Below are 27664 nucleotides of genomic sequence, written 5' to 3'. Positions count from 1 at the left end.
AATGAACAGCACAACCTTCAGCACCTGCTCGACAGGACATACATAATTCCAACAAATTCAAATTTACTTTCTTCCGGCTGGTGTTAAAGGTTAACTTATTATACAATAAACAATTTACAAGTGATTTATTTGTTCAACAATGAATATCTTATTCTCATCTGTAACGTTAGACTAGATGGTTCTGGCACACTGTAACAATGTAAAGTCTATAAAACACCTATTATGTACAAAAAAACATGAGGATATCAAGTAGCATGGAGTTTGGACAGTCGGCCTTGGATATGAAATTAATGCGCACCAGTTATGACATGCTATATCCTAGCGACACTCGACTATACCCACAAACTTTGAATTGCTTGTTGATGTGGAGGGAGTTAGTGCCTGCTCTGTGCTCACTTGATGAGGATACTCAGCAGTTAGCTCACAGTAGTAGACCCACTGCTACTTCCAAAATCCCTGATAACTGGTTAGAGAAAAGTCAATAAGAAAAATCCCGTAATCTGGCTGAAGCGACCTCATCTCACAGATCAATAGACTCCTTTTCCGAAGTCAATGAGCGTTTAAGTAGAGAAATCATGTGAGATATTAGTATTGCTTGCTAGCACGCTAAAAGACGCCGTAGTTCTTTGTGCTCTGCGCGGCCCGTTTCAAGTCGTTGGCTAGCTGGTCAACTTCGCGTGGGTCAACCCGGTGCCCGTGATCAGATCGAGTAACGGAGCGAATTGATCGTGTCGATTTCGTCTGAAAATCACGCTTAACAGAACGGATCAAGTTTTAAAAATCAAGTTGGCAAACCCGTTGTATGTTGTTATATTCTGAAGCAGGTCGTGATGTCCTAGTTGTCACTATCGGCACTGATCGCTCCCCTGTCATCCATTCGTGTCTGGCTGCATCCACAGCACTCATTCGCTCCACTGCGTTCGTTTCTAACAAACAATCGACAAACTGCTTCGCCAATTCCGAACCGGACCAGAACTGAAATATTGTAGGAGTACATGCCATGAAGACTAGGTGATGAACAAATCAAATACAATGGAGAAGAGTTCGAGCCGTCCACGACATTAAACTGTCAATCAATTTATTCAGATATTGAAAGATCCCAGGGGCTGGTGTAGTGTAGCCGTTAGAGGTTCTGCTTCCTGCACGATCGATCGGAGGTTCGAATCCGCCCCACTGCTCACCAAGCCTTTCATCCCTCCGGAGTCGATAAATTGGTACCAGACTTGTCTGGGAGGATAAAAACACTGACTTGACACATCGGCTAGCCACCGAAAGTCATTGTGTGGGCCAGTTACACGTTCGTGAATCTCAAACGATTCTTAATTAAAGTGAGCGTGGGGGCGCATCCCAAGCGGATTGATTAACGCCAGAAGCTTTTAAGCTTTATTGATAGACCCTGTGATCAAGTGTAGTTTCGAGGAACGAAAAGAGGAGGCGTCGTTTCCACTCCTTGATCAACTCAATACTTCAGCTTCATCCGATACAGGTTATTGATGAGTACCGAAAATGTAAATAAGGCCTTGGATAGGTACTTCCTTGCTAATTCACGAGGTGACTATAGAGACCACAGCCAAAGTCATTCCACACCGGTAGCATACTCATCAATAACCTATAGCTGCTTCGCTTGAGGCTACATTTCCTTTTTTACAAGAATACAAGGTTTTTTCGTGGAAGCACACTTGCGTCGTGGACACCTGGGTTTCCATTACAACAAAAAATTAACCATGGAACGAGTATGAGTTCGTTCGCTTCCACCCAGATCAATTTCAGTGGAAATATCCAGAGCTTTTCATAGGAAACGACGTCATTTCTGAATTATTACATCTTCGCGTTAGCTCTAGCAGCAGAGCAGCAGAAGGTGTTTTATGAATAACTCCGATTTGCAACGCATAGTTTAAAAAAACGTTCGAATGAAGAGCATTAAGGTGTTCGCATGACGACGCCGTTATACTGCCAACAATGTACTTATATTTGCTTTCTGCTAAGAGATGTCCTGGTGGGGCTACAACGAAATCAACGTTACTACAAACAAGTGTTCTTCGCATCAGATGTCATCAGATGCACGATGCAAAGTTGAACACAAAGAGTGCACTTCTACTATAGTTTCCACTCCAAATGATGAAGTGCATCTGGGTGGTGTTCGAAACGCAACAGTACTTCTTCAATATCGTGAATGAATGGAACAAACTTCTCTGGAATCCCATTCTCTCGAAGGGTGTTGAGAGGACGGTCTGAATGAAACAAGTCGGAAGTGATCTTAAAGCCGACGGAGCCTTATTGGGCAGCACTGCCCCCATACTTCGACTATTGCCTTGAAATCACCATCTCCTGGTCAGTCGCACTACTTGAGTACAACCTGTTTCATCGCGATGTTTGATGAACCAACCCAGGATTATCTTCTCAAGAACATTGTTCTTAGTTCTTAGATCCCGTTACGGATGCCTTCTTTTGGAGGGGAATCGTCAAAATCATTTTGAAGGGACGATCTTCTTCATCTCTCACTCTTCTTCTCAGAAAAGATTTCGCAATTTTCTATACAGTTTCACCGTGTATTTCCCACTTTCTAGAGACAGGGAGAAAAACCTTGGTCGCTGGACGTTCTTTATTCTGAAACCTCCCAGTATGGAGGAAACACTTCAACCCCTTCCCGCTTCTGTAAGTTCTCTCCAGTTCGTGGGGGTTGAATCATCGACAGCGACTAGTATTGAAGAGTTTTCATCTTGCGGCTACATTGTGTTAGAAGAGCGTAGACTTTTCTTCGTCCTTGTCATCCAACACCTTTTCAATTTCTCTTGACGACCATTCATTCTCGTGTAGCGTTTCAGGTGGCGTTTCCTTCTTAGACACTTCTAATGGTTGAAGTCACCAGTGGCGTGAGGATTGCTCAACTTATGGGCGAGAGTTGCGTATCTCGCTAGGAGGTTGCACGATCCACTGATGATTCGAATCCGCCCTAGTCCCTACCAAGCCTTTCATCTCCCGAGGGTCAATTAATCAGTACCTGACTTGTCTGGAAGAATAAAAGCAGTGACTTGACATATTGGCTCGTCCCCCTCTCCTACTTTTTTAAAGGCTGTATAAAGTGTAGACTCTGAGTTGGCTGTAGATTCTGAGTTGAAGCCGAACGCGCAGGCGCATTCCTATAGGGACTGATCAACACCGCGGAGTTTATCCTTCATCCTCTATTCCTCGTAGTTCAGATATGCAATGTTATTGTTATTTTCGTATTACAGTCGAGCTTTCCAATTTTTTTCTGGAAGCGCATGATTCGAATGAGAAGAGTTGGTTGATTTCCGGAATCGAATGCTATGCTACGGGCAATCACAGATTTTTAGCCACTCGACATAAGGATGTTGTCAAAACATCGTCTAGCCAAATTTTAGGAGCTATCATCTTCCTCATCTACTGCTTTTCAGGTGTTGAACCACTACCTTCAAAGTTATCGTAATCCGGAACTGGTGTTATTATTAGCATCGAGCGTGTTCAAGCGCTTCGACGCGATGCGTCTTCGATTGGAGCACCTCGAAGAGAGAAAGCAATGTGTATAACATTTGAAGAGAGAGAGAGAGATGGTGCTGACTCGCTGCGTCCGTCCGGTTGGAGAAATTCTGCGCCTACCATATTCACTCAGAAGCAACGTATCACGAAAATGATGCAGTGTGAAAATTTAGTGGGAAATATAGAGTTCGAGACGTAGATTACGAATACGAGTATGGCCCCACTCTATTTTACTTACTCGTCATAAAAACGGTGTGAGAAACGGCGTTCTTTCCTACGAGGCAAGTTGGAACGCGTCACACATATGCAAACGCCACTTTATGTGCGAACGGTCGAAAATCGATGAGGTCTCATCACCAGCCTTGTTCAAGTAGAACCAGAACAAGCGCGTTCTAACGTAACTCGTAGGAAAAAACTCCATTCCCACACCTTTTCTTAGAACTACTAGGAGGAAATGAATGGGGCCACGCTCATATTCGTAATCTACGTTCCGAACTCTTTACTTTCCACGAAGTCTCGACACTACGTCAATTTCACGATACGCAGCCTCTAGATGAGGCACAAGCCCCAATTTGATGAGATAATCATACCTGAGGATAGTAAACGTAGTTTGCAGTGATGATATGCGTATAGAGCCTCGATCTGCAATCGTCATCGAACGGCATTATCCCTGACATGAGGATGTACGTGATCACTCCAACTGCCCACATATCCACCTGAATCGATTATCGTTAAATTGTTGCTTTGTTTTTTCATAGTTGTTTTGCTCTTGCTGAATACTGCTAGCAGCTGTTGTAAAATAATTAATATCTCCCTTTCACTTTATTTTAGAGCAATAAGATTTTTCAAGAACCAAATACATGTCTTTGAAGAATGTCTGCATATTACGTGTACATGTACTTTTCAATGTTATTACTAATTATTTCATTACCCAATAAAAACAAAATTAATTCACTAGAAAAGTAAATAGAAACAAAAAAGGGTAGGATTGATGCTGTGGTTGAACTAACATTGTTATCCGCTTCTCCGAAGGATGTGAGAGCAATGACACGTCGCGCTACTTAAAGGCATCACTCCTCGAATCTGAGGTGGTACGGATTTCAGGTGGAGTATTCGTATACGGGATCGTAGATTATGAAGAGAAGGGTGATTCCGTCCATTTCTTCCTAATTGCCGTAGAAAACAGCCCGGAAGATACGCCTTCGAGCGACCCGGCACGCGCTATTTTCTACAACGAGTTCGATTGGAGCGCGCAAGCCGTGTGCGGCGAAGCATCTTCCGGGCCGTTTTTTACGGCAATTAGGAAGAAATGAAAGGAATCACCTTCCTTTCCATAATACTATCCCTTATAAGAATACTCCATCTGAAATCCGTACCACCTCAGATTCGTGTGGTGATGCCTTCAAGCTGAAAAACTTTCGCGCCGCCTCTGTCGGCAAAGCGCAGTGAGAAACTACGCTAGGTGCTTCACATATGTAGTGACGGTACGGTGGTTAGGTTACCACGTAGGATTTTTTCCTACTTTTTGGAATACCAGTACACACCATGATAGCTTTATACTTGAATTGTTCCAATGAACTATCCTAGAAGGCCCAGAGCTCTCCCCCTCTCCCCTCCCCATTCCTCCCTCCCTTTCTTTATACACCGCTACGTATGACCATATATGCCTAAATCAAGCGATCCTATAGTAAAGCGCGAACCTAAACAATATAAAGTCAGGAGATAGTACTCCACGAACTTATACAATCGATGGTTCATCATCAATCAATTACAGTATTCTGGCTCGACAGTAATAAGTAGTAGCAGTAATAGTAAAAGTTTGGCAATCACTGGTCGATTTGCCCGCAGTATACTCTAATATTTACAATTTACCATACCATCTACGGCGTAGGCCGCACCAATTTGCAAAAATGCATGGATTATTAGAATGGACATCCGTAGAGGCAATTTTTTGGGGGGAACCGAGGTGCAATCCAACGTTGTCATTTCAAAAGTTTGTTTCAAAACATTTTTTCTCAAAGAAGATGAGCTAGAGACAGAAAGGAAAGCAAGACGATTTTAGAAAAGCAGCAACTTATTTGTTTGTTTTGTTAGCACAGGAAACTACGTTTCAACAATTTCCAATGACGTCTTTAAATTTCTGACTCCTTAACTTATCATCACAGCGAAAAGGTCGGTAAAAGAAAGAATTGCAGAATGGACATGTGTAGCTTGAGAGGTAGCGTTCTTCTCCCCAAGAACAAAAGTCAAAAATTTCGCAAATAGTTTGAGAAAATAAGATTCACAACACTAGTAGAAACTTCTTGGAACTCAACCGTCCTATCGATCAATTCAGCTATTTTAGCGCTTCCAAAATATGTGTTTTTTACGAAGAAGAATATTTGCAACTAGTAAAGTTGTGGATGTTGTCTTAAAAAGAAAACTGCCTAGCCTTGTCGGTGTACGGTACTCGTAATAACAATTCAGGAGCGATGTACTCAGGAGTACCACATGTCTCCGTCATTGTTTCGTTTGGACGAGTTGCCTGATGAGCCAGGCCAAAATCTGTGATTAATAATCTGAAAATTAGTTAAGGATTTATGAGAATTCGAACAAATATGCATGTGAGCATAAGAGCCTCGCCTTGCATCCGGCCTCACATCACTGTACAACAAATTCTCTGGTTTCAGATCACGATGCGTAATTCGAAGGGAGTGAAGATATGCAAGACCACTGAGGAGCATCTTAAGCGCTTGACGTGCTTCTGATTCCGAGTATCTAAGAAGGAGTTTCCAGGTGAGCATTGTGATCCGAAAAAATTATAATAGTAAGTTTCATTGCTCACCTTCCTTTAGATACTACCCTTTCATACATTTCTCCACCACTCGCCATTTCCATCACAATGAATAACCTTGACGATGATTTAAACACCTTAAACAAGCAGAAAATTCTTTTATATACAACAATGAATGGTAATTATAAAAAATTCCCATCTATTGTATTGTTTTGCAATCACAACGATGAAAACTACATGAAGAACGCCAGACAGAAAAGAGTTTGAGTTTTTTTTTTTTCGCGGAAAAAGGTGAATGGATTCTGATTGGCCATACCCATGCTTACGAAGTGCAGTAGAGCGTGAATCGGAGGTTTTTTTCCGTGCTAACAAAATTAAAAAGTAGTTTGACATAGCCACCTACGTTCTAACTTTTCTCTCCTACTTTATGTGGTTGAAAAGAGATCCATGAACTGAATCAAACTTACAGTAAGATTCAGTTCAACCATTGTCTTCAATTCATGTAAAAAATGACAGTTTTACGCGCCAAATTCCAGCTATAAAACCAGCTATAAAACTTACAAACCAGTATCACTCGTACTTTGTTGTTTCTCGGATTTTAGGCATCACTCCACGAATCTGAGGTACGGATTTCAGGTGGAGTTTTCGTATACGGGATCGTAGATTATGGAGAGAACAGTGATTCCGTTCATTTCTTCCTAATTGCCGTAAAAAACGGCCGGGAAGATATGGCTAAGATATTTTAGGTTTATTTTACACGCTAAGATATTTTAGAGAATATTTTAGATCATCTTCCTTTTCGGTTGTCCTGACCAGCAGTTCTAAAAATAATGTTCCCTATAAATGTTTACTATGGAGATACAAGGGACTTCACTGATCGACGCATGGTCGTAAGCGTTTTTTTTTTGTACTTCTGAGGTCGTGGGAAAACGCTTCAATTTCCTCTGTATTTTTTCATAATTCTTAAGCACCAGATTCTTCTTGGATTTTGAAAGATCATAATTCCTATCCTAAATTGTAAGCTGAAAATGAGCGTACTCCGCTCAAACTCCGCTTTCATTGATCGTTGCAGAAATTATTGAAAGTCGTAGAATTTACTAAGCTTAGAAAAGCGAGGGATTCTTCCTCTTTTTTCCGTGCCGCGTCTCTTCCAGAAGCTTCCAGTTCTGATGGATTCAGTGATTCGCATCTCGTTTCATGAGATTTTTTTATAGGACAAGTTTCTGCTAGTTTTATCAGCTAGTTCCTTAATTCTGAGATCTAAACCGATGACGGCTCAAATCATGGTCAGTAGTTTTAGAGGACCACTTGAATAATGGAAAAACGAAGGTCTTTCCGAAACCTTCGTTTTCCAATGTTTCCCTTGCAGTACCCTGCGATCCGTAACCTCACTATCTTTTCTATCTCGGAATTGTCGATGTACGCAGTGACAACACCATAACGGTTCTTTTAGCAACAATTTCCCCCGAACTGATTCATAAACTGGTTTTTCGCACTTCTGTACCCCTTGTTACACAAATGATACAACTCTATTTGTGGACGGGTGCGAGAGAAATTCAACTCGACGACAAACCTCTTCCAATCGTATCACGAATGGATGTGAGACTCGGCTGAGAATATTCAACTCATTGTTCACAGAACCGCAATCGGATGAGACCAACTTCACTGCAAAGTACTTCCGAGATATTCGATGTTGCACCCGCATAACCTACAAAATTATCGTAACTTTACAGTTCTGCGTCCAAAACAATAAATCGAATTCACCTGTGAGAAACTCCCCTTTCCTATGACAGATAGAATTTCGTATTTACATACAAGTCGAGAATCCAATCGCAACGCTGGCCGATCTTGCAGCACCGCACATTCACCGATCGGCATTTCGCCACCCACCTGAAAACATCGTGTTCTCGTCGCAAAAATTCCCAATTTTCGCTCCGAACTTTCTGGATTGTAAGGAGTACACAGCGGCAAAAAACAACTTTTTAATGGATTAAAAAGGTGCATATAAAGGGAAATTTACACGTCCGCACAGATATTATTCATTTTATTAGTAATGTTGTTATTATTATTGCTACTATTATTGTTGTAGTTATTACTATTATTATCACTACTATACTACTATTATTATTGTTATTATCACTTATTATTATTATTGTTATTATTATTATCATTATTATTATTATTATTATTATTATTATTATTATTATTATTATTATTATTACAATTAAAAGAATAAAGGATAAAGTCTCTGATATATCAACAACTTCCCCAACAGAGAAAAGGTCGCAGAGGACTAGAGTGAGGGAAAAAAAAGAAAAGAATTAAGGAGGGAAAGCGAATCAATCCACCTGGGATGCGGCAACGCGTTTTACTGAAATTCGCAATCGTTCAGGTTTTGTAACGCAAGTTGGCCAATACAATGAATTGCTGTGGCCCGCTGAAGTGTGTTTATGTTTTATGCATGTTTTGTTTTTCTAAAACGTCAGTAACTCAATACAGCTTAGCTCTCACTTCCTCTTCCCTCCCCTCTCTTTCCCTCCTCAATTCTTTTCTTTTTTTCCCTCACTCTAGTCCTCTGCGACGTTTTCTCTGTTGGGGAAGTTTCAACGTACGTTTGTGCTTGTTGAGAAACTCCTTATAATGATTCCCGTTGAAAAGAAACCCAAAGAGAAGAACTCTTAAAAGCATTTGACACCTTCGTGAAACCCTTTTAGGCTACTTCTCCTAAAAAAATACATCATTATATACGATTGCCATTAAAATTCCAGAAACATCCACGACGAATTTAGAATCATAACGCGCTCAAAGAGCTCCTCTTTGGTGCCTACTCTATGAAATCTATTGATACTGTATGACTTCTTATGATCGCAATTCAAAAGCGATGGATTATTGATCTCGAAACCAAAATTTATATTTTTATCTCTCATGCTGAAGGGTAAATTTGGAAGTTTTCATTGCTTTCGCACAAATCTCGTTGCACCGATTGAATTTCAACGACTTCATATGCGACCATTTTTTCAACTTGAATGAAAGGAAATTATTGAAGTACATTTTAGACTCTCATTTGCGCTTTTTGTTTTTTTATTCATGCGCATAAAACCAGCTATAAAACTTACAAACCAGTACCACTCGTACTTTGTTGTTTCTCGGATTAAAGGCATCACTCCACGAATCTGAGATGGTACGGATTTCAGGTGGAGTATTCGTGTACGGCATAGTAGATTATGGGGAGGAGAGTGATTCCGTCCATTTCTCCCTAATTGCCGTGAAAAAACGGCCCGGAAGATACGGCTTCGAGCGTTCTGGCGCACTTTTTTCTACAAGGAGTTCGACTGGAGCGCGCCAGCCTTGTGCACGCGCCGCATCTTCCGGGCCGTTTTTTACGGCAATTAGGAAGAAATGGACGGAATCACTCTCCTCTCCATAATCTACTATCCTTTATAAGAATACTCTACCTGAAATCTGCACCACCTCAGATTCGTGGGGTGACGCCTTTAAAATGACAATTTGTGTAGCAACATATAAGATACGCTATATATAAGACATAAATACATAGGACCTGTCAAGCACAAAGACGTAATCTCGTCAGATGATGCTTTCAAAAGTGCCTCAGCTCCATTATATGTATAATGATACGCAGTCTCCGAAAGTTTATGGCCAAGTATCAGTTCTCTGGCTATGAACCGAAGGAAAGAAGGATGAGATAAGGATAAGGTAGAGCTCCTTGGCTACTTTAGTGGCGAAAGCTCCAAGAAGAAGAAATAAAAATAACTATAAATTATGCCCTTGGGGAAAACATAGAATGTTCCCCATCCATTCGGCAGCATCTCGAAAGGCGTGTTCTTCTCTTCAAAAGGATGTTCGCGTTCACGTGCACAAATTACATTCTAATGTGACGTCGTTTAGCGAAGAAAGTCATGAATGAGTAAGTAGAATGACTAAGTACATCGTTCTTTCATGGTTAGAACAAAGGATTATCGTCAAACTTCTAACGAATCTTCTAAGAATTTTTCTTCTAAGGTGAATTGATCTCCCATCTTTCATCCAACATCAGAGTTAGGACCATCAAGGTGGCAAAGAAGCAGTTTTTAGCGTTGAGTTTCCTAGTTCTTTTAGTTTAGTTTTTTTAGTTCAAAGATGGACGCCTAGACTAAAGAACTCGAGTCATGTAGGTTCCGTGCAATGACCCTCAGAGATCAACCGTTGTAGAGGTCGATGCTCTTACTCTCACAGACAAATCTGGTTTATCGCGGAGTGAAAATCTTCGTTAATTTCAGCCGTATCGTCATCATCGACAGTGCTGACGGTTTCTTCCACTGCACTGCTCCTAACCTCAAAATATGATAAAATTTTTCTAATATGGTTTGACATAGACATCTCTGAACATCTCTGCTTCTGTGAACTCTGAGTACAAAGAGATCATACGACGGGACCCTTCCAGAGCACGAAAATTAACAATATCGAGGAAATATCGAAGGAATGGGACAACAATGGGAACTGAGGTAATCAAAGAGGTTACGAATAATTTCTTTCCGATAAAAAATAAGAAAAAAAAACCTAAAATCAATTTAAAACTGTAGAGACTAATGAGTGATTCATGTGCGGTCTGTGCATTGACGTGCAGGGCTCAGTCGTTCCATCACCTCAATGCCCTCATTCTCCCAGCCAGTTTTGGTTCATCGGGGAGTAGTAGTTATGCAATTAGTATTATGCTTCAGTTAATAGCACAAAGACTCCGGAGAGACGTACTAAATCCATAGTCCATGCTCATGAATGTTAACAAGAACGAGAACGAAAGAAAAGCGAAGTGATGAGGCAGCCGAGACTCGCGTATAGTGGGAGGATTTAGAGCGCTATGTATTCAAGCTTCCCACAAAGGCTCCATAAGAAAAGCAGTCATTCTTAAAGAAGGAGCAATATTTTCGCCTCGGGACAATGAAGCGGGACAGAAGATGAAGTGAATGGGTGATGAATCGTTCACCGGTTGCTCATTTTTTATATTTCCCTATCGGATTGTTCCCATCTTCCGTCGTGTCATTCGTACGGCTGAGATTACCGGGATTTCACACTCCAAAATCATTTGATCTACTTCTGTTTCTTATCAAGAAACATTTCCAACAGCAATGAAAAGCCTTTGGATGGGTTCAGACGTGGGTGCCTTTCCTTTCACGAAATAAAGATGATAACGGAACGACGATATCAATGTGAAAAGAAGAGGAAAGATCAAAAAATGGTGTGATCCAAATCGAATGATCGATTCACTTCTTATGTCCGCATTCATCAAATCATGAACGAAACTTTAATGTCGGCCGTATTCTTAGCCCTATCCGAAGTTATGCGCCGTCAAGCAAAACAAAAGCAAAAAGAAACGTGAAGGACATTACAAGACGTGGTAGACGTCGTCCATAAATAACATGAGTAAGAAACCAGTTATCCGACTGATGCATTTATCTTATGTGAGTTCCGACTAACGAATGAGCAGAGTTCGCTCCAACATCTGGTTTATATCGGGGCCTTTCATGCTCAATTAGTTCCAATTTTCTGCTTTCCCACCGCAGCAACCCTACAGCTTCTCGTCTACGAAGCGGAACTAATCACAGATCCGGAAAATTTGTGCCAGAGAAAGTTTCCGTTGAAGTGCCGATCGCCTCACTTGACAACGTTGTACTGTCTGAGATGTTTCGAGTGGTGTTTGAGGAGATTCGCTGGGAGAGAGAGAAAGAGAGAGAATCGTGCTAAGCAGAGCCTTCAAACTGCTGCAAATGCAACTACCCACCGTATTCCATTTCCATGGCGGTATTTCCACTCTACACCATTTATTTCCTATTTTCGCCAGAAATTTAATCCAAATTTGTTCTGATCAAAAAAAAAAAGTTTAACAAAGTGTCCTTAGTGGTCCAAAAGTTCAATGAGTTCAAGCGATATCTTCGTATTCGAGTTTTATTCTCGCAAATCACGCTGGGGGGAGGTGTAGCGCAGTGGGAGATCAAAACAACGCGTGCGTGTGGTCGACAGCTCAGAACCGTCACGTGCCAACCCGTGCATTTCATCCCTCCGGCGCAAATAAATTGCTCCCATATCTGTGTGGGTCGGTAAGAACGTTGTTCTGACACAGCATTTCCGTCCTAAAAGTTATTTGTAGCCGTTCGCATGTCCATAAACATTTACTATTCTGAATTGATGTCGAACGCTTTGTCGCATCCTAAAAAAAATTGATCAACGTCGAACACCAACACTTCTCCATTACTAAATCGCCCTAAAACTCCAGGATACATTTTTTCCATTTTTTTCATTTCCATTTTTCCATCACACTGGTTTACTCGAATGACGCCGGTCATTACTGTTTGTAAAATAGAATTTTACTTTAAAAAGGAGAACAACCCTACAAAAATGATCCTTGGTACGAAAAACAAAGAGTTTCAGTTGACCTTGGGAGACTTTTTTGCTGCGAGACGTTTTTAAGAATATGGAAGTCAAGAGAAGAAAAATGTAGCAAAAAAAGGAACTCAGTACTGATGTACGCATCGAAAACAACACAAAATTACTGAAAAATCATTGGAAGAAAAAAATTGCTAAAATTTCACCAAATTCACTTTTCATAAAGAAAAAAATTCCTAGCAATTTCCAGCAACATACAATCGCCGAACATGTGCAACCGTGCTGGCGCGGCGGTTCTACCGCAACGCACTTTCTTTCTCTGCTAAGCGCTTACTCTCTCTCTCCCGCACAATCGAAGGCGTAGCGTGTCGGTTGAACAGGTTCGATGCGGACTACGGTAATCGCGAAACACATTAGTACACATTACAGCGGATTCGTTTAGACTAGCCGTTCCTGGTACTAGCGATTAAGGCGAAAAGCGGAACTGAATCCAAAAACGAATAGGGAAAAGTCGCTTTCAAGTTTTTAGTGCGAGCAAGGAGACCAAATTTTCCTCACAGCTTAGAAATTGCTGTTGTAAAATCGCGAAAATCAAGAAATCGCGCCGCTAATCGAATGTCGTCGAAACTCTGACGAAGTTTCATCGGTGATTATTGCCCTAGCCTATCCAGCTACTGATATCCTGGGTGGCTATGATGCATTTTTATTTATTCATTTATCTATTTATTTACTCACATACACGAACGGTCCACCAGAAAGAAAAGAAAAATTTTATCTGAGTCAGAACAATGAGAAAAATCAGAACCCAATTTCTCGTCCGTGAAACCTGGTTCAGCCCTTTTCGTGGCGGGTAGTATTTCAAACATTTTTCTGCAAGTTTGGAAATCGATGACAACTAATTGCCTCACGTTTGAAATATATTTTCTGTATGAAAAGATTGCGGGGTCACATCGGGAATGTCATGTCTTACACGTTCACCAACCATTAGTCTCTTCAAAAATATTTCTTTTTTTTTATTTTGCTGGAATATTCCCCTCCCGAATAATTGAGAAATAAACGTTATCCCATCCACTGGTTAGCAATGGAACGAACTCATGACTCCGAGTGTTTTTATTGATGGTTCCTCTTTGAATTGAGCGAGTACACAGAGCGGCTCGCCTATAAATTCTCATTTATCACCTCGACTTTGTTTTCCAGCATGTCTGACGTCTTGACAGATTTACGCTCATACTTATGGACGATTAGAAAGAAATAAAGAGGGAAGGAGGCGGAGGAACGGTTTTCTAAGCAACACAAAGCGTTCGCACGTACTGCACCATCATTTCTCCTGGAAACCATGGAAAGACCTCCCGTCATCGATCAAAATGAACACTTTCTCATGAAACTTCAACAAACAAAAAAGAGGAGGAAAGTCAAAGCGGCAAGTTCTCGATAAAAATTTTGTCTATCAGTCAAATTACACCCAGAAGCAGAGAATTCAGTAACTTTTGAATTTTTTTTCTTCCGGAATAGGGGCGTTTTATGCTGGTAACCGAGTACACAGCACTATTTCAAGTCGCCTTTTTTGTTGTTTTAAAAACTGTAGCGAAAAAAAGAAGATTGAAAAAGAAATAGCTAAATAATTGTCCAACTCCTAATATTTCCCGATTTCACCAGACAAGCGAAAAAACGCAGCCGAAGCGTCACCAGAATTGTTAGGATTTGAAAATCTTTCTCGAAATTAAACTAGTTATAGTAACAACGCTTAAATAATAGTAAAAAGTTGAGTACCAAACAAAACTTCAAAATGAAGATTTTTCATTAATTCGAAGAAAACGTAAAAGAACTTTGGACAATCGCGTCCCTCGAAATCAATTCCTTGGAAATTCCAGTTCCATTGTCCACGAAAGGAAATGAGTTGTAGTTATGCGCAAGAAGTTTCCCTTCCACATTAAATCAAAGACACAGGCGCACACATTAAACGAGTGCTGAACATTGGCAAATGATAAATTGAACAATGGTGCCCAAAAAATAGATCGTATTTTTTACAGTCACCTGGGAAGAAAAGGAGAAAAATTCGTGTCAAGGATCCCCTACTTTTTAAGAGTTATTGCTGCCATTGTGGTTCAACTACAACTAAAGGTTTCCCAAATTTCACACAACGCGCTAAAAATCCTGAATTAATCCTTAGAAAATTGTTATTATTGTTACATAATTGTATTCCAATTATCTAATTTTTTCTATTCTATTCATTTCTATTCAAGAAATAAATCGATAAAGAAATTCAAATCTTACGGCCTTTTTCCCCTCAAATACAACATATCACAGATCTTTTTGCAGAGAACGACTTGGCGCTGAATTCCTTGGTTTCAGGTTACATCCAACATGTGGAATTTGCAACGATCTTGTATTCAAATCGTTGCTTTACACTGCGTTTGTTCGACAGGATATTTGAGCGCTCTATGGATATAAAAGTGCAACTTGTTGCAAATGAAATCGTCGATTTCATTAACGAACGAATTTTCCCGGTGAAAAATACGAGTTGCAGAGCAGAAAAATTGTAGATTGTAAAAAATTGGGGTAGAATTTTACGAAAACAAAAATAAAAAATTGGTTGCGGATTGAAACGTACCGAAAGGAATACCATAACTTAGGGTTGATGTGAGTATTTAATTCAAATATTAAGTCATCATGTAAATAATTTGATTTTTTCTCCACTACTAGTAGTAGTGCTACGGTACTTGTGGAGTATTTATTGCCATGGAAAAATGAACTGTGGAAAGCGGGCATTGAAGCTCTAAGGGGAAGATAAAAAAGGACAGCAGAAATGAAAAAAGTACATTTTAGATACGAAAAATTCTGTCTATCTGAATTTTGAAATATTGAAACAATATTCATTGTATTATTTGTTCGATGACGAAATACGTTCTGCCTCACGGATTATTAGGGGGCGTTAGTGTTTCAGACGATGTAATCGGATAGAACACAGAGTGCTCAGGCTCAGGACATAAGATTTACTAATCTGAGCCTTTTGAGTTTTTTTTGTCAGTGAAAAAAGATGAAGACATTTTTTTCTTAAATTGATTTATTTAATTTAAATTTCTTTGAATAGTAGAAGTGAGTATAGAGTGATCTCTTAGTTTCAAGAAATAAGAAGATAAATTTCTTGCAGCAATTTTTCGCGAAATCTTCTAATGTCGTGAAATCGTCGAAGTCTACATGAGGGGTAAGGACCACCACAAGTAGAAAAAATTTTCATACTCATTTGAATGGCGCAGATTACTCTCAGCGAAACAAAAATAGTCACCATTAACGTCGAGAACTCAAAGAACACGTAATTCCGACTAATTTGATTTTTTCCCCGAGAAAAAAGTTGTCCTACACCGAATTTTACGATAACAAATGATAGTTTATACTTTTGAGTCCAAGCGCAAGAAAATGACGCGCATTTCGTAATTCCATCGCCGGAAATGAGAAAATGACTTCTCAAAGTGCAGTCAATTAAAACAAATGAAATTGAATTAAAAATTAATCTAAACAAAAAATCAAAAGTCAAATTTAAAAAAAAAAACCCCGCTAATCCTATAAGAAAAATAAGAAAGATTCCTTAGGTTTACACCAAAATCCTCAAATACACTCCTGTTGATGCTACGCGCACTTGTAATTGAGAAACTAGAATACTAAAATCCATAAAATTTCTATTAATGCCGAAAAAATCCGTGAATTTCCCGAATAATCTGCTAAAAAATCTTCTTAGGGTGATTAGTAGAACGCTACTGAGTTAATCGCTGAGGTCGCGGAGGAGCGAGTGGAAGACGGTGACGAAGAGCACTCATGTTTATACATTAAGGGAAGTCGCAAGGGCATTCGGTGAACGAGGCAGCAGTCAGCCACTCGGCCGGCCACACCCTGCCCCTACCATGAGTGGAAAACTTGCTGGTAGACGCTGAGTCAGTGCACCTGATGGAACATTCTCGCATAAAAATCGAACGAACGTCCTTGTTTCTCGAATAAATAGCACTATAATAGTGGAGAACATGGGACCCACTAGAAAAAGAGAAAAGAAATCGTCAAGTTTCCGCTTTAGAATGTGCATTTGTAAGCGTTTCAGTGAGGAACCGGGTGACGATAGCGAAAAATGCCTAGTTATTAGTAATATTCTTATCTTTTATTTTATTAAAGGCATCACCCCACGAATCTTCTTTCGAGATTTCTTCCGAGAAATATTCTGTAAAGTATAGAGAACCTATCTGATATACATATGTTTATTAATTAATTAATTAATTTGTTTATTTCTTCACAGATGGTATCTAAATAGTATACAGGTGAGTTCTGTTGCATTATTGTTGCATTCAAAATAAACAGAGAACTTAAAGGCATCACTCCACGAATCTGGTGTGGTGCGAGTTTCAGGTGGGTTATGCCTATACGGCGTCGTAGATTGTGGGGAAGAGGGTGATTCCGTCCATTTCTTCCTAATTGCCGTAAAAAAACGGGCCGGAAGATGCGACTTAGAGCGTTCTGGGGCGCTATCTTCTACGACGAGCTCGATTGGAGCACGCCAGCCTTGTGCACGCGCCGCATCTTTCGAGCCATTTTTTTTTGGCAAATTAGGAAGAAATGGACGGAATCACCCTCCTCTCCATAATCTATAACCACGTATAGGTACAACCCACGTGAAACCCGCACCACCCCAGATTCGTGAGGTGATGCCTTTAATATTGGTTTTATTTGTGTTTTTAATTATTCCATAGTAAAAGGTTTCCAAAGACTGCAATCGACAAAAAATCTTCAAAAACGACGGAAACCAAGAGAAAAAGGAGAACCGCTGCATTACTCGCACAGATTCTCACCGCAACCACTTGGGTGGTCTGTCGATCTTTTTTTTCTTTTGATGGAACGCTAGAAACAGATTAAGTGGATACATTATTCCCTAGACAAGAATGAATCTTTTACACTGCAGCCTACGTAAATCACTTCATCTTTTTCTCCCAAAGAAACAAAATAATCCATCACAAAGCGCAAACAATCCGAACTTTGTGTGCGGTGCTCTTCAGAGAACGTATAGTTGCCCACTTAACATTAGTGTAACAATATGCGACCAAAGAAATTGTTCTGTCATGCAATAAATCAGTGTTTACGACCGCTTTTCTTTTTCTAAGCAAAAAATAACAGTAGACGTACTTATAAACTGGTTAAGGGGACGGGGCTGGAATAGGCTGTTGATTAAAAAAGCAGCAAAAGAAAAGTAAATGACACAGGAATGTCCCAGAGTTTTAATTTTTCTACTGGAATATTCGGAAAATATCAACGATATCAATGATCTCGTCGAAACGCTCGGATAATCGCGTGCGCTCCATTTCGCTCCCGACGAACCAGATGCCTGATCGGTAACACCCTTCAAACGATCAGCGCTTGCGTTGGCGCTTACTTTACATACATTACACCGTAAATCAAGTCGTTAATAAGCGGACAGTATAAAGTCGGATCAAAACGCCTGATGCGCAGTTGCGTATGCGACTGCGCTCGAAGCGACGCAGTGCAGACAACGATTGCGATCGAGGTGGAGCCAGTGCTAATTCTACTCGAGCAACTCCGCACGGAATTAAAGGCATCACCCCATATGGATTTTAGGTGGATTCCGTCCATTTCTCCTTAATTGCCTAAAAAACGGTACGGAAGATGCGGCGCGTGCACAAGACTGGCGAGCTCCAATCGAACTCGTTGTAGAAAATAGCGCACCGGAACGCTCGAAGCCGTATCGTCCGGGCCGTTTTTTACGGCAATTAGGAAGAAATGAACGGAATCACCGTTCTCTCCATAATCTACGATCCCGTATACGAATACTCCACCTGAAATCCGTACCACTCCAGAATCGTGTTGTGATGCCTTTAACTAAACTCTTGTCGCACTGAGGTGCTAGCAATGGTCCCCTCGATCGCAAGCGCCGCTTCGAGCGCAACCGCTTGCGCAACACCCCCATGCTCCAGGTAGTTTTGACCCGACCCTACTATGGCACTGGTTGTGATGACCATGAATTGGTCGATTTCCAGCATTCTCAGTCGTCAACATCTGTGAATAAAGCACCACTATAGAATACTCCACCGACGACTTTGAGAAGATCTGTGTATGTACCTACAATTCGTTGTTGTAAGAGGGTCTGGATGTGCCCTCAATCACCTCACTTTTCACTGGGCTGTTCTCGTTTCTTACCATATCGGTTTTTCTGTTCTTAGTACGTTGTCCCGGCTGAGAGCGATGCGATTCTAATTGGAACGAGGCAGGCAGAAGTAATGTTGGCTGACCAGAGGAAGAGCACGGGTTGCAACAGACGCGTCGCGACCTTTATTTGAACAGACCGTTCGGCTACAATCAACTATAAACGTTTTGTGAGGAGCTACAACTGTAATTAACGGAGGGATAGATCTATCATTTCTGTACATCACTGACAGTTTTTCACTAAAAGAAGTTATTATAACCACTCTGTTTTCCGGGTATATATATAGCTTCAACTGTTTTCTCAATACGTTCAAAACGTTTATAATGAAATTTCCAGAACGTCAGGAGCTTCGATTCGGTAACTACGAACAAGAACAATTTCTATACCGGACCCCTTACCTAATTATTCAAAGGAGGAAAGCTGTACCCTCAAGGATATTAAAAGTTCGCTTAGAACGCTGATAAATCTTGGCACAACTTGACACTTTACGTCCCTCATATCATATTTCAGATGGTTTGTTGTCGTTTTCATCGAGAAAAAAACGAAAGAGGATGAGAGAAATTTGAGAAAGAGAAGAGAGTAGGCGCGACAGCAACATATTTCAATGGTTGAGCTCTTGCACTAGTCTTCCAAAAAATGAAGTGCTTCGCTGTACACTCGACATAATCGTGTAATTTAAGTGTAATTTATGACACTATAGAAATGACTATAGATCGTATGTATTTTGTTTAATGGGGTTTTCGTGGATTGGGCTTTGTGCAAAATGTCTCTCATGCTTTTTACAGCTGTCTTTGCAAAGATTATGATGAATCACAATGGGCACGTTCGACACCGAATACATTCAACCGGATGAACGTGAAACATTCGCTGAAACTCTTCTTCTACTTTAAACGTGCTAGTTTTACTCATCGTCACGCTCCAATGACACGCGGATCCCGTTCGATCTGTTGAGTATAATCGACGCCGACTATAGTCGACGTAAAGCACGCTGATGAGTTGCGACACGAATGCAAACTGCTGCGATGAGCGGTGCTAGATGGGCTAAAAACCTCGTTCCTAACCGCGCCGCTTCGAGCGCAGCCGATTACACAGCCGTGCAGAGCTTTATTTCGTTTTGACCCTACTATATTATTGTTTACTTTTCTACTTTATTACTTATTTACTTTATTTGCGTGTTGATGTTCTTAAGGCTTACTTTCAATAAAGAAGAAGTTGAGTGTGGAGACTTGTAAAAGACAAATCGAGTAGTAAGCAGCTAAGCAGTTAGAATAAACAAATCCGCTCCTTCTCTAAAACTCACCGGTGGAGGACAGGTTTGAGCTAAAGCTGTAGCGTCAAGTCGTGTCTTCGCGAACAGTTTATGAAAGAATCCACATCTCGACCTCGGGACGACCGTAGGCGAAACGCCGGATTGGCGGTTTCCCATAGTTGGAAAACTCTGGAAGGAAATAGACATTGAATGGAACGAATAAGGGTTGTTCAAATACAAATACAAAGTGACTCAACAGAAGTCATTAGTCATAGAAGTTCATAGAATGGTGAGTCGGCAAAATTGGTTGAAAAGCAGCGGACACACGCGTGATGTGAATAGAAAGCAATTAAAGGAAGGTACGAAAAATGAAGACGAAAGAGTATTCGGAACAAAATATCTCTGAACGTGTGCGTTTAGAGAAAATTGATAAGATCACGCGAAAAGAGCAGCAATGCCGTGACTTTCAAGTCCACAGTTCTCTCACCACGTGAAAAAGAAATAGGATTTTTACGAAGAGGGACGTAAGAAGTGAATGGCTACAGCATGTATTTCGTATTTCTCATGCTGTAGATGTAATACTTTCAAGGATCTGTGTAGCTGATGAATACTAGCCAATCTAGAGTGGTAAAGCGTGGAAACTGGGCCACTATGATGTATTTCTTAACATCGTACAGTAGAAAACAAATGAAACAACACGACGAAGATTGGATTAAAGCAATAGTGCAATACTTCTTCACTTCAACGGTAAACATTACCAAATGGAGATTTCTGCAAAAAACCTGCTATGAAATGAGGGGAAGCGGGAGGAAAATAAATGGAAACCACCTTCTCCGCCAGATTTCACCACAGTGCAGGGGATTTTTCTTGAAAATATCGTTTTTTTTTTCTTTTGCTAAAGTTCTAAAGTTCGCGTCTCAGAACTCAGAAGTTCACAACTCAGCCAAGAGTGCCCGATTCAAAAATTAAATATGGTCAGCACCGAACTTATTTAACTAGGTGAACGCGAAGCGTTCTCGATTCGAGCAGGGCAGTGAAGAACAAGTTGCGCTGCGACAGATGCGTCGCGTTTACCCGGTTGAACGACGCACACCCACTGGACTCTTCTCGCCGTTCACACTATAAAAGATAAAGTGTCTGACGTTGATCAATCCGCCTGGGATGCGCCCCCACGTTCACTTCAATTCAGAATCGTTTGAGGTTTACGAACGTGTAACTGGCCTATACAATGACTTGCGGGGGCTAGCTAATGTGTAAAGTCAGTGTTTTTTTCGCTTCCCAGACAAGTCTGGTACCAATTTATCGACTACACAGGGATGAAACGCTTGGTTGGCACTAGGGCGGATTCGAACCTCCGATTGATCGTGCATTCACAGCGTAACCTCTTACCGACTGCGCTACACCCACCCACCATGACTATAGCATTAGTATTTTTTCTAAAATGTAAGTAATTCTTATTTTAGTGTCTAAAGAGATTACCTCATTCTTTCAGCAGAACTAATGTTTTAAGAGTTTCCCTAGGTAATTTTTTTAATGTGTTTATAGAACATTTCATAAATTCAAACTAGATACGGTTACAGGCCAGGACCTGTGATCCATCGCTGATTGATCCAACCGGCACAAGAACTCGAAGCATTCTTTGTCTTCTGCAGTACTTCTGTAATCCTACATTTAGGTTTCACGGAAACTGCGTTCCTTGCAGCGTTGGTGCAATTGCAATAAAAATGGATACGTTTTTGATTTTCCACCATACCACATTAATATTGTGCTTATCTAGTGAAACTGGCTATATCTTAATTTGTGGACAATAAATTTTTTTGCCATATCAGTCGTACATATCACGTTTCGTTTTCCTGATAAGGAATGATTGGATTTTTTTTTCGATTTGGAGGAGTAGGTCTCCACGTAAAGTTTTCCATCCAATGAAGAGGATTGACCTTAAAATACTCATGGGCTGCTTGCCTCGCCATTATGCGCTCAATCAAATTGTCTTCGAAAAACTAAAAGATCGTTGTTTTTCTTAGCGAAGTTACAGCACTACGACGCCCATTCGACTTATTAATTCGTCTATGTCAGCCTTTATCATGCAGTTATAATAAAAAATTTCAATTTATTTCTTATATCATTTTATTTCGTCTTAATCTGATAGAATGGAATCCCGAGAGGAGCCATCAAAAGTTGTTTTTCGTTTCCTGAGCAACGATGCATTCGTTTTTCTATCCATTTCTATTTATTTATTTATTTCTATTTAGTTATTTATTTAACTATTTCAACAAAAATAACGAGATAAATAATTTAACACAAAGTTCTCTATTACCCCTAAAGATCAACTTTTAATCGCTCAAGTTCGATTGTTGTTTTGATCTGCTATAGATGAAACCTATGTAGATTGATTCCACTTGGCTACCGTACTTCTGTATATCCTGTATTCGTAAGATACGCGCAGCATGCCAGCTATTGGGAACTTTCAACATAAAACAAATGCGGAACGTTCTTCACGACACGATTCGGAAATGAATCCATTGGTTTTGTTCCTATAGAAATATAGAAATTTAGAAAAGCTATAATTACGAATTATATTCCGTCCTATATACTTCTCTTTGAAAATTCACATGAACATAATTGCGGATAAATTTTTGAGGTGATTCCCGATGATTGCCGAGAGAATTCGTGAAGAATTGGTCAACCGTTATCAATGAGAGCGAACTACAAGGATATGAAGTGAAACGATTCTAATAGGAACTTGAACGATCTCTTTGAGGACCAGAGATTTGCGGATTTCTTAGTTGAAGCTGACCGCCACCTCCAGAAACTTCAAATTCAAACATCAAAACCGTTAAAAAGCGTTCTGCTCTGCAATAAAATTACCAAACCAATTAAACAATCAAATAAATGCAATAATAAAAAATTAAAATATAAAATAACAAGTCTCATTTTATCACTACTTCTCTTTCTTTTCCAGAAAAGTAATATTAAAAGAGGTAAGCAAGATCGATCGAAAACTTCGAAAACACTGTTGACCGGTAGACAATGACACTACCAACGCTTGACAACGTACTGGATTCTCATTCCTTTACAATTTCCTTAACTCTTTAATTCCCTTCGTTTTTTTTTAGTGGCTTTCTCTTTCAAATATTTACGGATCATCCGACTAATAATGTGGTACTCCGAACTCCCTTTTTTTTCGAAATTAAAATGAATAACATTTTTCTAATCTGAACATGCACTAATCTTCACCTTCTGCAATCTTTTCCATCTTTCAGATAGATTTCCAATGACATTTTTCTGGAATATTTTATTTTTATTTTATTTTTTATTATAAATCTTATAATTATTTTTCATATTTTTATATTTATTTTGTTTTTTTTTTGAGTTTATTGAAAAAAATCACATTATTCATAGGTTGATCCGTATATCGTACGACAAAATATTCGAAAAGGCTTCAGCAGAAGTACATCGGCAATGTTACAGGAAAGTGTGTCTTCGTTAACAGAATCGGATTGGATTGCTTTATTATGGGCGGAAAATTTCCCGCCACGCTAAACTTTAATAATCTGAGAAAAAGCTATGGAAGAATTTCCGATTCTTGCAAATGGACCTCTTTTAACTCCTATCGATGAGCTACTAGTCATAAATTCATTTGCTTGTCTTTTCAATATTTCCATGTTGTGCTCATTTGCACCCATATTGTCATATAATGAATAAATAATTGTGAGATTATCTTTTTATTTAAAAATATCCAGTTATCTAGATGAGATTAAAAAGCGAGAATAAAAGGTTGTTTTCGTTGAAAAAAAAATAACTTGCAGGATAAAATTGAGGGGATTTCATTACTGAGTTTAATCTTATTCATATAATTTAGCGAATTAATATCATTTTATCTAAATTATCTCATGATATGAGGTGCATCACGGAGCTAATAAAATAACAAAGTTGGTTTTTTTAGAAAGAACAAAAAAAAAAACAAGAAAACAGCATAAATTGATGAAAAGTTCCTTTTTTTTGTTGCAAATTTGAAATTAACGAAAGTGCGGGAACAGCTGGATGAAAGGGAAAAAATATGAAGGAAATTCTGAGGAAACCAGAAGTAGATAAAATGAATGAAAATCATTAGAAGACGAATAGCGTTGTTGCTGAAATGTTACTGAGAAATCGCTACACGATTCACGGAGCGAAAGAGAAACGATCACATTTAGGGAGAGGTTTAGTCAGAGATCGCAAAGCAGTGAAATAGTCAATGGCACCATAAACTTGATCCGATCGGTGCGAAAACGGGCATGGAAGGGGGAACAGCATTTCGACGACGACGACGACGACAACGATGCGAATGTGTGTACGCATGGCCTTGAATAGATGCAGTGCACTGTGAGGAAGAAGAATAACCAGCGGAAGAGGCGAATACAACCATCTCAGCGCCGAAATAAAGCGCGTCCGGCTCGCTGCAGCTGCACGAACGATCCCTTCACTTCGAAAAAGGCATTAAAAACGATTAAACGAACGGATAGTACGGGGGAAATACCCTCATAGATTCTTTTTTCTTCGTAAAATCAACGAAATGATTAATATCGCGCACAGATTTCAACGTTCCCAAAAAAAAACAGGTGGGAGTCGATCGATGATAGCCATTAATGACACGGAAACGCGATCCAGCAATGGAGCCGTCGTGTTTCCCTGCAGGTGGCCAACAACGAAGGACTGCGGAACGCACTGTTTTTTGCCTCTTTATTTTCTGGAACTCTTAGTGATTCTTACGAATTTTATGTTGGAAAATACAAAGCAGTGGCTAACGTATTTCATTTATTACATCAGTGAGTGACATTGTTGCACGTTATTTTCGTACGATGGTACGAGTTAAAAAAAAACAAGCAAGCCGTACCAGAAAAAAGCAAACATTTCTTCCATTTCTTACATGCGGCCATAACTACGAACAAATAGCACCGGTTGAGAAGCAATTACTACCTTCAGTCCTTTGATTCTCTTAGATTAAATGGTTCTTTTTCATCCCTCTTAGATTTTTTTCTCTCAGATTCTCTTAGATTGAATGGCATCAACGATGTTGTTAACCAATCCTTCTTAATAGTTTTACTATTTTATGAATAATTCTCCTCTGCACTTGCAGTTTTAGCTGCCATTAAATGTTCCAAAAAAAAATCAGGGATTAAAGAGGATAACGCGTTTGTGGCTGATCATTCCCTCTAGGATGCGCCGAAATTGTTGGACCTCAATTCAGAGTCCTAAATATACATTTAATTTTATTTATTTATTTATTTATTCATTCATTTAACCACAAAACAAAATAATAAATGTATATAATTCATTGTATAAATTAGGGTCAACATGTTGATCTCATGAAGATGATGATCTCATGATCTGATTAATTGAATGGTCTCGATCGATATCGAATCATCGACCACCGCTGCGGTGATGGCGACACCGCATTACAGCCGCCCGCAGGCAAACTACAGCCTGATTTATCACGGAACAAGTAATCATACTGGTTCAGAAAGAAAATTTACATCCCAGCTCGCTTCGTACACCTTTCACTGACCATTTGCTCTGTTTTATAACTGGATATTTTTGACAGTTGTAAACTGTAACAGTCTGTATTTAATCTGTTTGTTTATTTTTGATCTTCAGTACAAGCTTTAACCCCCCAGCAGCGCAAAAGCAATTGAGAATAGCCTCTTTCCAAAGAATTTTCAATTTATTCTAATTTCTTAGGTTAATTTTTATACCTCGAATGACCTTATCTTTTACAATTGAAAATAATTTCATGCAGTAAGTCGCTCTATTCGACTACAATTACAATTACAAGTAAATTTTACAATTTTCACTTTAATTCTTTCAATACTACTGTTCATTTCACTGTCTATAGCTACGTATCTATGCTATATTTACTTTCTTGTTCTTCTACAAGACAAAAAAAAACAAAAGACAATTTATAAACATTAGAGTAAATCAAATAGCGACAGTTATTTTGGAGGAATCAGCTTAAAGTAGCTAAAATTTCATCGCGAGGATAATTACGAACAGTTACTTTTACGCGTAGCATAAAGAAATCCGGAATAGTTCAGCTCCAGTTTCTCTTTTAAAAAAGCAACACTAAGCAACAATGTTTACCACTGCTAAAGTAACTTATAAACCACCAGTAACAACATTCAAATGGAAAACGATTAATCTCCTGTGGATTGAGGAGATCCATAACAATTTGTCTTTGACCGGTTTCTAAAACTTTGCTCTCATCGTGAAAAGAAGTGCATTCGCATTACTCAGGCAAGGAAAAAAATACGAAACACATGCGAAAAAATAGACGGGTGAAAAAGCACAGAAAGAAAGTGTGTGACTGCAAATGCTACTCTCACCTTAGCTTTCTCTTTAACACTTCAACGGCAATCAGATTTTTTTTGTGTTAGCACGAAAATGATCCGCTTTTAACTAGGAAATATAGTAAATCAAAGATAAGCGGCTCGATTCCAGGATAACTGAAGTACTTGCTTGCCCAAGAGTGCAATTCCATAACGCGACCATTATGAGGAAATAGCCGGAAAAAGCCAATATCCCACATGTAGAAAATAAATCACTTCAATGGAGACTGACCCAGCAGTATATTACACTTATCTTTTGCAGTAATAAGCGTTTTATAATAGAATGCGAGTCAGTTTGAATAGGTATGTACCCTATTACCATTTTTCTTTTGGAGTAAAGGCACATCTTATGATGTACGGAAATAAATATGTAACTCAAAGTTGAGTTAATCCATGAAGGTGGGGAATAAGGCCACAATCCCATCGGTTCTTCACTGCCTACAATTCTTCTTCGTTCTTTTCCTACGCCGTTGAATGTGTTCAGCCGCGCGAAAGCGACGTAGGAGATTGCGGCGAAGCAATGCGAGCATGTGATAGAGGTTGTATATGTCCGTGTATATATATATATATATATTTATTTATTTATAACCCACGTGTGCATGCATGTATGTATTGTTGGGTCAAAACGACATGAAGCACGGTGCAGTTACGTAGGCGGCTGCGCTCTAAGCGGCACGGTGGAGGTAGTAGTTGGAACCGAGGTGGGACCATCGAACGAACGATGGGAGGTGGGAATCGAGGTGGGACCATCGGACGAACGATGGGAGGTGGGAATCGAGGTGGGACCATCGGACGAACGATGGGAGGTGGGAATCGTGGTGGGACCATCGGACGAACGATGGGAGGTGGGAATCGTGGTGGGGCCATCGGACGAACGATGGGAGGTGGGAATCGTGGTGGGACCATCGAACGAATCGAACTGCAACGATGAATGGTTGTAGCAAGAATCCCCTCTCGATCCTAACGCAGCCTAGTGTGCGCAGCCGCTTACGTGATTGTACAGAGCTCCATGTCGTTTTTACCCAACTGTGTGTGTGTCTGTGTGTGTGTCCGTCTGTCTGTCGGTCTGTCTGTCTGCCTGTCTATCTACCTATCTATCTATCTATTAAGAAGAGAAACTTATGCGCCTGAAATGTCTCCTTGACCAACCGGCTAGTCACTCTCCGCTCCGAATAGGACTGCTACGGCTCACACACAACTTT

General features: G+C 39.9%; 2 protein-coding genes across 2 annotated transcripts; one reads left to right on the top strand and one right to left on the bottom strand.

Annotated features, from left to right (window-relative positions):
- Positions 1–606: 606 nt before the first annotated feature.
- RB195_006906 (uncharacterized protein) lies at positions 607–20363 on the bottom strand (the record flags this gene model as incomplete). The annotated part of the gene is made up of 10 exons (XM_064180249.1): positions 607–741; positions 796–975; positions 4089–4214; positions 5930–6056; positions 6121–6255; positions 6323–6408; positions 7845–7979; positions 8036–8161; positions 20149–20286; positions 20355–20363. The coding sequence occupies 10 exons, from the start codon at positions 20361–20363 to the stop codon at positions 607–609; spliced, it is 1197 nt and encodes a 398-aa protein (XP_064037136.1).
- A 6698-nt stretch (positions 20364–27061) lies between these two features.
- RB195_006905 (uncharacterized protein) lies at positions 27062–27403 on the top strand (the record flags this gene model as incomplete). The annotated part of the gene is made up of 1 exon (XM_064180248.1): positions 27062–27403. One exon carries the CDS (start codon positions 27062–27064, stop codon positions 27401–27403), a length of 342 nt encoding a protein of 113 aa, XP_064037135.1.
- Between the last annotated feature and the right edge of the window lie 261 nt (positions 27404–27664).

This window comes from Necator americanus, chromosome I, assembly GCF_031761385.1.
Source record: "Necator americanus strain Aroian chromosome I, whole genome shotgun sequence".
NCBI classification, from domain to species: Eukaryota; Metazoa; Nematoda; class Chromadorea; order Rhabditida; family Ancylostomatidae; genus Necator; species Necator americanus.
Note: the sequence above shows the minus strand (reverse complement) of the source record. Positions and strands in the feature narration are given on the sequence as shown.